Source organism: Chrysochloris asiatica, unplaced genomic scaffold (assembly GCF_000296735.1).
Source record: "Chrysochloris asiatica unplaced genomic scaffold, ChrAsi1.0 scaffold00130, whole genome shotgun sequence".
Taxonomy (NCBI): domain Eukaryota; kingdom Metazoa; phylum Chordata; class Mammalia; order Afrosoricida; family Chrysochloridae; genus Chrysochloris; species Chrysochloris asiatica.
Window position 1 is genome coordinate 4,087,068 of NW_006408648.1, and position 13,022 is coordinate 4,100,089.

At 39.8% G+C, this 13,022-nt stretch overlaps 1 protein-coding gene across 1 annotated transcript in view; it reads left to right on the top strand.

The window, feature by feature from the left end:
- LOC102833043 (kalirin-like) overlaps nucleotides 1-13,022 on the top strand; it is a 398,989-nt gene that overhangs the window by 290,465 nt on the left and 95,502 nt on the right. Inside the window, exons 16-17 of the mRNA XM_006869427.1 lie at nucleotides 4,557-4,676; nucleotides 11,699-11,890. Of these exons, the coding sequence (XP_006869489.1) occupies nucleotides 4,557-4,676; nucleotides 11,699-11,890 (312 nt within the window). The remainder of the gene's footprint in view (nucleotides 1-4,556; nucleotides 4,677-11,698; nucleotides 11,891-13,022) is intronic.

Consider the following 13,022-nt stretch of genomic DNA (forward strand, 5'->3'; position numbering starts at 1 on the left):
CAAACCGTTGCTCCAAGGTTCCCGTGACACTTTTCCATGGTGTTTTTGCTTCCCCACTTGGTCTTGCCATTTGTTCTCACCCAAGATGTCGGCTCCAGGCCTCTGAGCCTGGCAGATTCAAAAGTATGCGATTTCTTACTTCAGCTTCAAGTTCCACTAGCTATAACCCTTCAAACTTTTAAAATATTTGTACCTATATGGTTCCGAGTTTGGGAGCTCTGCCCTGGATCTGCTTTGCCTGGTATTCTGTGGTATTGCTGACAGCGAACTTCACTGCACCTCCACCCTAACCACCATCAAACCATGCCTCTGATCAATACATTTTGATTGCATGTTTGATCGATTTCAGAATGAAGAAGTTGGTAGAATTCTTCTATTTCATCCTCACTGGCTTTAGTGGTTGGTGCATAAATTTGAATAATAGTGGTATTTACTGGGCTTCCATGTAGGCACGTGGATATTATCCTATCACAGACAGTGTCATACCTCATGACTGATCTGGATATGTTCTTTTTGACAATGAATGCAACACCATTCCTCTGCTATTTGTCATTCCGGCTTAGTAAACCATGTGGTTGTCTGATTCAAAATGGCCAATACCAGTCCATTTCAGCTCACTAATGCCTAATATATCGATGTTTATGTGTTCCACTTCATTTTTGACCACTTCCAATTTTCCCAGATTCATAGTTTATATATTCCATGTTCCGATTTTCAATGGATGTTTACAGCTGTTTCTCTTCATTTTGAGTTGTGCCCCATCAACAAATGAAGATCCCATGGGCTTTTCTCCCACGGGCTTTGCTCCATTCGCATCATCATGGTCAACTCTACTTTGAGGAGGCAGCTCTTCCCCAGTTGCATTTTGAGTGCCTTCCAACCTGAGGGGCTCTTTTTCCGGCACTATATCTGACAGTGTTTCTCTGCTATTCATAAGGTTTTCAGTGACTAAATATTTAGAAGTAGTTTATCACTCCTTCTTCCTAGTCTGTCTTCATCTGGAAGCTCATCTGAAACCTGTCCACCATGGGTGACCCTGCTGGTGTTTAAAATACTGGTGGCATAACTTTCAGAATCACTACAACTCACAAGCCACCACAGTATGACAAACTGATAGACGAGTGGTGGGCGTAAGCCATACATCTCAATAATTGGTTCCCCTTCTCAAGTCTAACTGAGCTGAATTTCTGGTCTGTCTCCTAGGTTCCAAAGGGACAACATTGTTCCTGTCATTTCTATAAAACTTATTTTTTTTGGTTTGTGGGTAGAGCTCTACTAGAGAAAGATGAGGCTTTCTGCTCCTGCGAAGATTTACAGCCTCAAACCTGCACAGGGTCTTTATGATTTGAAACCAATTTGACAGCACACAACAACAACATGAAACCAGAAGGGGTACTCTTTGAATTTTGAAAAAAAGGATGGAATGTTAGAGTTAGAAGTGACCTTTATAGATCATCTAACCTATTAGGCAAACTGTTACCTAAAATGACTGATCAACAATCTTTGATTTATAAAATATTTTCATGTTATTTTATCTTTATCTTGTGACTTAAGCAAGGAAAGTATTCTCATTTTAAAGGTGAGAAAATTGAGCTTGGAGACTTTAAATGATGTTTCCATAGTCACACAGCTTGAGTTTAGTAAAGTGAATATTTTTTAAATTTTATGTATCGTTTTTTTTGTTACCTTTGTTGTTGTTGTTAGGTGCTATCCAGTTGGTTCCAGGGCATAGAGATCCTGTGTATGTACAACTTAACAAACATTACGTGGTCCTGTGCCATCCTCTGATCATTGCTTTGTTTGAGTCCACTGTGCCAGCTACTGTGTCAATCCATCTTGTTGGGGGTCTTCCTCTTTTTCATTAACCCTCTACCAAGCGTGATTTCCTTTTCCAGGGACTGGTCACTCCTGATAACTTGTCCAAACTATGTGAGACAGAGTTTTCACCATCCTTGCTTCTAAGGAACATTCTGAACAGATTTGTTCATTCTTTTGGCAGCCCATGATAGTCAATATTCTTTATTCACATCATAATTCAAAGTCATCAGTTCTTCCTTATTCATTGTCCAATATCCACATGCATATGAGGTGATTGAAAATACCATATATTGAGTCTGGCACACCTTAATCCTCAAAATGACATTTACTACCCTGCATGTATTTGGATGCTCACAGAAGAAAAAACAATCAGTTTTTATAAACCAGAAAAATAAAGGACTTCAGTAAAAGTAAATTATACCAACATTGTTGTCATTGGTCAGAATTGTTGTCATTGGTCAGAATACAAATAATGATGATCACAAAAAACAGCTATGGTACCTGAATCATTATCAGGTGTACCTAGAAATTCATACAAATACTGTAATAAAATGAAATTTTATCATTCTTTCTCTTCTAACTGGGAGAGTTCTAAGTAAAGAATCACAGCTTTGTTCCAAAACTAAGGATCACTACCTCCACTGCCAACATCGTCACCATCATCATCTGGCTTTATAGGGTTATTTATAGTACATTGCACCAACCCTGAAATACAGAAAGGGAAATACTATCCTTACTTTACAGATGAAAAAAGCCAAGGCTCTGAGGAGTTAAATGATTTTTCCAGGTAAGTAATAAGACCAGCTGTCCCAACTTCATATTTTCTACTCTGTCTTAGTCTTGATCCAAGGACTGGCTTATCCACAGAGATTAGTCCTACCCCAGGGTATAAGCCATGAATACAAATAACCAAGAATTTTCATCTCCTTAAAATCACACAGTCCCATTTTTGAGTCCTGGAATGCCTTTATAAACAGAATGACTTGGTGACAAGAGTGGGGACTAAGCCCATGATTATTTCCAAATGGAAAAGCGGTAAAATGGGGATCTCCACCATCTTAGTTTACAACTGGAGCTTCTAGTTGGCTGAAAATAGAAAAATATATATATTTCAGCAATAATCAGGAGGTCCATGTGAGTCAGTTGCTCCCCAGAGGTTGATTTGTGGTGTACTTGGAGAAGATGTTTCTCTAACAACCCTCAAATGAATTTGTGAACCAAGCAAACTGCAGTTAGTCATGGCAGAAGGATTTACACAGGTCAAAACTCATTGTGAGCTCCATTTTCCTAATAGAAAGTATTTGGGTATATAATTTGTGTATGCATGTACCCAAACTGAGAGGCAGCTTTTCAAAATTGCTAGTACCATTAGCCAGCCATCTACATTATACCAGTGACATCATGAGCTTCACACATGCACTCTCAGCAGTTATTTTCTGCAACTAATTGCTTTACGGATTGGCAGCTCATCCACAGTCTGCCAGACTGTCCATGAATTAACATCTCAATCCAGATAGCCTGGCTTCAGTGGGATTTATGCCCTTGATGTCATCCATGCACAATATGGCATCCATCATTTTCTGCCCAGGGAGGAAATTTGAGAGATGCCTATGAGGATTATGAAGTAGGAAAGAGGACTTAGTGCTTTCTGATAGGGCAACATGAACAAATGGAGGGGAGAAGAAAATATCTTAAGACAAGTCTGAAACGCATGTGGTATCTTCTCCTTACCTTGAATTAAGAAACAGACAGTATTTACAAATTATTGAAATTTCAGAAGATCTTTTATTTCCCCTCCAAGCAAAATTTCAGTTTCACTAATAAAGTATTTTTTAAATCTTGCAATTTTCTGGTGTTTGGACACAAGGTAGATTTGCAGAGCTTGACCCTTTTGGTTTGATTGTCAGTGATGACTCTATTCTCTATGATTAGTCCATCTCCGTTTTACCGAGAATGGTCTAGCCAGTGTCAGTCATTTCTCCTAAGATTTCCTGGCTGGGGTTCCTTCTCTCCAGTACTCATTAAGATCACCTAGATATTACATTCAGCCTAGTCATAACTTTTAAATAATTTAAGGAAAATATAACTCACTCTCCCTTTTTCTGATGATTCAGTGTGGATTTTGCTTATTTTCTTTCTTCCTCCTCCTTCCTTTGAGTTGTTTACCTACCAAAACTCAAATCTGTCTACTTCTGGTTCTTTTTCCAAAGCAAAGGAGGTTGGACTCACTGCTCGGTTCTACTTGGGGTATTTCCACCTGGATACTTGTTCACTCTTTCAAAAACATTACTGCACACCCATCAAACAATGTACTGAGTGAGATTCGAATATGACTAGTATATTACCCCAGCTTTTCAGTAGTTTACATTCCAAGTAGAGACATAAAACATGGATAAAATAACTGAACAAGGAAGTCTGTGGTGAGTGCCTCTGGTGGTACACACAAAATCTAGTTGAGGAAAAAAGGTGTTTCTAAGTGGAGTGTTTAACTTCAGTGGGTGAGGAAATTGGAACAAATGAATGGTGAGGATAGGAAAGAGACTATGAAGCTGGGGTGATGTTGGCTCACAAAATATAGTACCTTAGGATACAAGATGCCAGGCACAGTTGGGAAGGTAACCATTTTAATTATCCAGACCCTACCTATCTCCTCTCTAACTGTGGATAAACCAGAGAAGGCAACATCTCACGGAAGCTGTGGAAGGCTACTCACCTGTGTGTTTGTCCTGACTCCCCAGGTCCTGGGATGGATCCGCAATGGGGAGTCCATGCTCAGTGCCAGCCTGGTCAACGCCAGCTCGTTGTCTGAAGCAGAGCAACTGCAGAGGGAACATGAGCAGTTCCAACTGGCCATCGAGGTAACACCCAAATCTGGTTGCATTGTCCTCCCCTTTCTGCTCTGTACCTCCAGTGGGATGATCCCCAAGGTGTGGGTGCTCCTTCAGGTAGTGAAGCCCCCACTGCTTAGTGAGATGAGTCAGGCATTCTCCCTTTTACCCAGGAACTGATGGAGGAGAAAATTGCCGCCAGGACATATGGCTTTAGACGACAAATATTTATGTCATAAATTCTAAATGTGAATATTCTACCTATGTCATATGGTCTCCTGGTGTGGCACTGTAGGATCAGCACTGCCTTGCGACCTACAAGGTCAACAGTTCCAACCCACCAGCTGCTCCTCGGAAACCCTGTACAGGGTTGTTATGAGTCAGAATCAACTCGACAACACTTAACAACAACAACAATGTTATATATAGGTATCTTCAACCTGTAAGGTTCCTTATACACTGAGTTTTTCCACATGATTGACCATGTACAAAGTGAGAAGTATAAAGTTTAAAGGTTAGAAGCCACTTCCAGTTGAAAATTACTCAGCCTTGAAGATGAACAAGTGTAAACATCTGTAGTAAATTAGGATTTTATTTTAAGACATTTGGTTTATGTATCACATTTTAAGTATTATTGTCAGATTCTACCTTAAAACACTAACAATTAGAATTGGATCAGATAGCACCAGATAGTTTGCTTCACTGAAAATTGTTGTTCAGTAATAGTGGTGGTAATCATCTTGATAGAAAAAGTTTCTAATAGAAAGTTCACTAACTGAGACTTTTCTTAAAGTCGATTTTAACATAAAATTCCACTTACTAATCTAATATCAATTTTTCTGATGTTAATTGATATCTTTAATTATCCTTTCCACTAGAACATTCTCCTTCCCAAAGAGACTTGAGCTGATTACTTTGGAGTGGTGTGGGGAAAAAATTTGGAAGTGGGACATGGGAGCTATATTAAAAAATAAGTTCAGTACCAGTGGGAAAAGAGATCAAGAGTGAGAAATTCAAAGACACTTATTACTTGTGGTTCTGTACAATGCAACCCATTTCTGAGTGTGTAAGAAAGGTCGAAGGAGTTACACAGCAAGAAGGGGTTGTTAATGAGAATTTTCCACAACAACGGTGAGGAAATAATAAAATTGTAACTGACAGTGTCTACACATCTGTCTTTTAATATACTAATTGATTGAATTCAGTCATTTAATTTTCCAGAAACTGTCTTGTATGTAATATTAAGATGAACTATATATGTCTATAAGATGCTTGATATCTTCTTAAGAACCATTGCTAGTATTCAAAAAATAGGTTTTCCCCACTGTGCAAAAGAAGAGCATTTCCATGAAACCTATCATAAATTGAAACTTCATAAAGTGAAGAGGCAATTACCATTAATTTGTGTGGTAAAACATTTTTCAGTGTCCTCATACCCAAAAACTAGCCTACCAAATCACACCAAATGACACATAACACTTAAAGTAACAACATATGAGAGTGCTTCAAAAAGTTTGTGGGAAATTTTCATGATCTTTTCACTCCATTTTTTCCTGAACTTTTTGCAGCCCCCTTCAAAGTCCAGTTATGGCACTGGACCTTAAGGTTGTTTTAAACCGTAAGGTTAGCAGTTCAAGCTCCCCAGCTGCTCCTCAGAAATCCTAGACAGGGTCTCTATGAGTGAGCGCTTAACAACAACAGCCATAGTCCACAGCTATGGTGGCTTGATGCTAAGACCTTGAGTGTAGTGCTTGGGGATAGTACTTGGTGCCAAACTATTCAAGGTATGGACTACCTCTCAAATGGCTGGCTGCAAAACAAAACACTGAACACTTTTCACTTTCACCTCTTTCTATAAAAGTGAACATTTTATTGGGATTTCTTCCAGTTAGCATAAAAAGGTCTTTCATAAAAGCAAAATTTCAAGAAGCTGAGATTTGAAAATAGACACACCTACAGTAAGTGCAAGTAATTTTCTAAGGAAAGATGTTCTATTCTCCTCAGCTATCTCTATTGCAGAGTCCTGGTGTGGTGCTGTGGGCTCATGTGTCAGACTGCAAAGTCATTTGAACTGCAAGGACGGTGGTTCAAGCTTACCAGCTGCTCCTTGGAAACCCTATACAGGGTCGCTATGGGTCAGAATCGACTCGATGGCACTTAGCAACAACAACAACATCTATATTGTCGTTTACTAACACACACAGATTTGACAGAATTAAGATCTATTTGCTGCAGAGGGGAAATCAGAATCAGAACTGCAGTGTAAATAGAGACAGGCACACAGTGGTCAAGGTCCCAAAGAAAGGCACAAGCAGTAAAGAGAGAATGAAGGATGGGCAATCAGACTAGAGATGTGGCAAGAAGTACTAAGAGATGCTGGGCAGGGAGAAAACAGCTCTTGTCCATATCTTCTCTTTATTCTCCTTGAAGATGAAAATTTACCTGTTCTGTCAAAGTCATTAAATTCCTATTCTCTTAATCAGTTGTTAGGCAAGTAAAACTAAATGTCGTGGCTCACTGAGTATCTCATTGTTCAGGTGGGAAACAGTGGATAAATGTATTGGCTGTTGTTGCTGTTGGGTGCTACTGAGTCTGTTCCAACTTTTAGTGACCCAAATGGAATCCTGGTGTGGTGCTGTGGGTTAATGTGCTGGACTGTAATCTAAACTTGAACCATAAGGTCAGTGGTTCAAGCTCACCAACCATTCCTTGGAAGCCCTATACAGGGTCACTATGAGTTGGAACCAACTCGACAGCACTTAACAACAACTTATGACAGAGTAGAATTGCCCCTTAGGGTTTCCTGGACTGCAGTCTTTACAGGAGGGAGCCCTTGGTGATGCAGTGGTTAAGCACTTGGCTGCTAACCAAAAGGTTGTTTTGCAAACCCACCAGACAGTCTTTAAGAGAACAATGAACCAGTCTAGTTCCATAAAGATTACAGTCTGCCCCACCCTATGGCATCACTGAGTTAGAATCAACGCAACCATAGGTTTAATCTTTATGGGGACAAATCACCAGGTCTTTTCTCCCATGGAGTGATTGATGGGTTCAAACCACTGACCTTTCAGTTAGAAGCTGAGTGCTTAACCGCTGCATCATCAGGGATCTTTAATGCTTTGGCAGTACCATTGAAGTAATTAAGTTCCGCGTGACTACGTACACAGTATGTATTAAATTTTGTATTAGACTCTGTGGTACCCTTACAGAATAGAGTCTCACTAAGCATATTCATCTCTTAATCAGATGTGCATTGCTATGAGAGTACAACATGATCAAATATTCTTGGAATTCATTTTGAGATATAAGCCCTTCTAATGTCTATAATCTCAAGAGGACATGACAGAGCAATTGGGTTTCTAGACAATGTTGGGAAGAGAAGGTAGGCAGGGTCTGCAGCCTCTCTAGAATAGTGATGAGCACAGAACCAGATTTCAACATAAACGCTTTCTCTAAGTGACCTTGTGCTTCTCTCTAAATGTGACACATTGATACCAGGTTCTGCATCAGGGGGAGATAGGCCAGGGAGGCCTTAAGCAACTGAAAGGGAATATAAATAGTCTAGTTTGACGTCATCCATTTTGATAGTGTTATTGAAGTTTTTACAATGATTGCTTGATGGGCAGTATAAATTGACTCATTGGCCCCTAGAAGAACCCTTGGCTCCTGAAGGGAAAATAAAACAGCTATAGGTAGAATGACCATATGATGTATTGCTCACACTGAGATACTTTTAAGAGTGAAGGAGGGGATTATTAACAACTAAGTCAGAAAAATAGACATATGCTAGCCCTGGCACATAGGAAAACCAGGATGAGTGCTCACCCACGCTTGAATGGCTTCATTTGGTTGAAAAGTTTGGTCTTCTTTAAAAAGGTCAGACTTTATATGAAACAGTCTTGACTTTAGTAAACTACCCTCGAGCCATTCAGAATGGAGAACATGCATGATACCCAGAAGCAGCATGGTCTTACCAAGTTAACCTAGGTTACTATTTATTAATACTCAAGATACTGTGACTGATAAGTCTTCAAGGACTGTGAACCTCACAGAAACAGATTCCATTTTCAAATCCATTTTTATTTGGTATTTTCTTTTCCATTTTATGCATAGCATTGTGTCCAAAAAAAAAGTTGTTATAACTGGATAATGAATTCATTGATTTGATTCCATTTTCTTCTGTGTACTCCTACTAAATATTAATATTTTTTATAATTCATGTCTTAAAGGTATAGCACTTAGTAGAGATGGGTAATGAGGAGTAGAAATCAATGCAAAATGATGATTTAAGCTTAGCAAAGCAGATTATGACTTACGGAAAATCCCTTTTCCTTTTGGAAATGAAAGGTGGAGGATTATCAGATAATAATGGCGTTAAGAATTAGCAAGAGGGTTTATTACTAAGGTGGTGAGAATGGGATTGGTTTATATAGCCTAAATTATAGGAAAAATGTCCTCCTCCACTCTCAGAGAAAAAGACAGAATAACGGGTATATGACAATAGTTATATGCTGGCTTCATATATTGAGTGACGATCCACCAAATAATTATCAGAGACACTGCTGTTTATTTGGTGAGTCTTTACTCTGAGTGACATACTGTAAATATTGCCCTAATTACTGGAGAGAAAATGATGTGGTGTGCAACGCTGAAAAGGACATAAGTTTGGGAATAGGTCAGAACCGAGTCTTATTCTTACTTCCAGCACTTCCTTGTTGTACATTACTGAGAAAGTCACTTAACTAGCCTGAGGCTCAGTATTTTAATCTACGAAATGGAAATACTAATATCCTCCTTTTAGTAATGTCGTGTGGACTAGAAAAATATAGATGCATAAGCAAAGTGTCGAACACAGAGTAGACCCTTGGTGAATGACAGATGTTAAAATTATTTTTGAATAGCCTCTGCTGTTCATAGTCTAAGTAAGGAGAATTCATCAAACATTAGCTAAGTGGCATTGAAATTCAGTAAAGAGTTTTCTTCAATGCATCTCATGTTGCTGGAAAAGATCTCATTGAAGGAGGAAGGACTTGAGATGACTCTCAAAGGAAGACTAGGATATAGATGGAAGAGCCTAAGAGACACCCATTAAAGGCATGAAGAATAATGGAACACAATAAGAAATTACATAGTATGTAGTTTCAAAGGTTTTTTTGTAAGAAAATAGTATATCATAATGTTGGAGACATAGTTTAGGACCACATTGTAGAGAATTTTTAATAACAGCCTCCCTGGACTTAACTTCATAGCAATGGGGAAAACCCTAAAGCCTTTTGAATTGACAAAAGGGCGTGATGTTTCTGGTATAAAGTTAGAGCTTTAAAGCTGAAAGGGACTTTGCTGATATTAGTTGGCATGGACTTGATTCGGAGTCATGGTGACCCCATGTTTGCAGAGTAGAACTGCTCCATGGAATTTTCAAGGCTACGATGTTTTGGAAGCAGATCTTCAGGCCTGACTCAAAGACAACACTGGGTGGATTCAAACTACCAACCTTCCAGCTAGTAGTTGAGCACTTACCTGTTTGCACCACCCAGGGTTACCCTGTATAGTGACCTGTATAGGGTTTCTGAGGCTGTAAATCTATGTGGGAGCAGAAAGTCTCATCTTTCTCCCATGGCACAGCTGGTGGGCTTGAACCACTGACCTTGTGATTCGCAGTCCAGTGCTACAGAGCCACAATGCTCCCTTTCTAAAAGTGAGAAGGTCAAATTAACACTGTGCTATAACAAGGGTCCTTGGGAGACACAAATGGTTTGTGCTTGGCTACTAGCTTAAAGACTGGTGGTGCAAACCCACCCAATGGCACTATGGGATAAAGGCTTATAGCCAAAAAGCCCTTTAGTGCAGGTCTACTCTATAACACATGGGGTCACCGGTCACCATGAGCTGGAACCAATATGACAGCAATGGATTCAGTTTGATTTATTGGGTGGAAGTGACCCCATCAATTGAGTTCAGAATGCTATTAATTCTTTCAAGTCAGTGGGACTGTACTATTCCTTCATGGATCGCCCATGTCAGTATTTTATTTTAGCCCTATTTAGCTATACCCAATCTTCCTGTCAGGTCTTCTCACCTCTTGTATTTAATATGAACTCAGAGAATTAAAACCACAATTAGCTGGATTCAGGAAGCATTAACAAACTAAACTTTCCACCAGAACATATATAAGATATTATAGTCCATATATAAGTGATGTGGGAGTCATATATTGAGTTGAATTATCTGCAGGACTACTTTGCTCCTTGGTTGGATAACTAAAGGATAATGTATAATAGTCTTCAGTTTTATTAACCTAAAAAGTTAATTTCTTCTACTGGAATCCTTTCCATCTGATTGTTGTTGTTATTGTTATGTGCCGTGGAGTCGGTTCCAACTCATAGAGACCCTGTACAGGATTTCTGAGGATATAAATCTTTACGGGAGCAGAAAGCCTCATCTTTCTCCCATGGAACAGCTGGTAGTTTCAAACTGCTGATCATGAGATTAGCAGCCCAATTTGTAACCACTAGTAGTGTGTAAATGATTGCTTTGTTGGCTGGAGTTTTGTTGCATAGAGATTTCTCTTTTGATGTGCTATATTTATTTGATCTATAAAATGGGGCTGTAGCAATGATCTCCTTTTGAAAACTCAATATGATGACCAATTTTATAATTCTCTTTGGGAAGGAAATGTAACTAACTAATCTATGAACCAATTAGGGAACAGATATAAATGTGGCTTTTTTCTTCCACAGAAACTGACCTCTCCTTAAAACCCCGAGTGATGCAAATAGAGGAGAAAGGAGGAGGGGCAGGAGTTAGTGTTCTGAGAGATTAGCTAATAATGAACTTGTATGGTATTCTTCTAGAAGTATGCTTTAGAAACAATAATGTATTGATCTGCATGACAAAAATGCTTGAATCAGTCATTTAAAGCTCTTTAACTTTTCTGCATCTTTCCACTCACGCCTCACTCCACCCCCTCCCATACCACGTCTGGGTCGTTCCCACGGACCTTTCTCTCCTCCCCTCGTGCCCAGTCCCTCTTTCATGCCACTTCCTTGCAGAAGACACACCAGAGCGCCCTTCAGGTACAGCAGAAAGCTGAGGCCTTGCTCCAGGCTGGCCACTACGACGCCGAGGCCATCCGGGAATGTGCTGAGAAGGTAGCCTTGCATTGGCAGCAGCTCATGCTGAAGATGGAAGACCGGCTAAAACTGGTCAACGCTTCTGTGGCCTTTTACAAAACTTCTGAGCAGGTGAGTGGAAAGGAATGAACTCTGTTGGGCCAAGGCTGACAGAGGGTCACTTTCTGAATCACACTGACAGTCCTAATAAGAAGCCAGACCTTTCAGTCCTAACTTCTTAGTATAGGAGATCAGTTTGTGGACCACCACAGTTGGTATTTTTTTGTAATCCTTTCCATCAGAGCAGTGGACTCTGGGTTTTTTTTTGTTTTGTTTTCTTATAAACTTCTCAAACTCATAAGAGCTTTATTGAGGTATAGAAGTAGAAATTGGGCATATCCTAGAAGCTAGATTAGAACAGTGTATCAGCTCTTGACACCCAAACCACCCCCAAAACTCTGTAGAACAAAACAATAGGCATTTGTTTTTGCTTAAGTACCTGCACTCCAGCTGACTAGGCTGAACTTGGTTGACCTAGGGTACAAACTGCAGAGTGGGTTTAGATTTGCACCCATGGCTTTCATCTTCCTCAACCAGCAATTCCTAGAAGTGTAAGTGCAAGAGCCCCAAACCTACTGTGCTCTAAGCTTGCATTCTCTAATATCCCATTGCCAAAGAAATCACACATCCAAACCAGGATCACTAAGGCAGAGAAGTGTATTCTTCATATGAAGGCCAGAAGAAGAAAGTGAATACTTGCTTGAAACACATGTAACTCTTTCATTCATGGGGTCCCCATCTAATTGAGGAGACATAGTTCGCTGTCTTTTGGTAACTAGGAGCCACTTAAAAACTCGGAATTCCAAGGACTTCAGACTTCTTGCTCCACGTGTCTGTCCATTTGTTGTGTTGTAGTGGCTCGCGTGTCACTGTCATGCCATAAGTTATGCCACTGATGTTTCAAATTCCAGCAGGGTCACCCATGGTGGATAGGTTTCAGCAGAGCTTCCAGACTAAGAACTGACTTGAAACAAGGAATAGGTGGTCCACTTCTGAGGGATTATCTCCTGAAAACCTTATGAATAGCAGCAAAACATTGTCTGATATACTGTGGGAAGATGAGCCCCTCAGATTGGAAGGCCATCAAAATACAACCGAGGAAGAACTGCCTCCTCAAAATAGAGTCAACCTTAATGACATGGAGGGAGCAAAGCTTTTGGGATCTTCATTTGCCAATGGGACACAACCCAAAATTAGAAGAAAC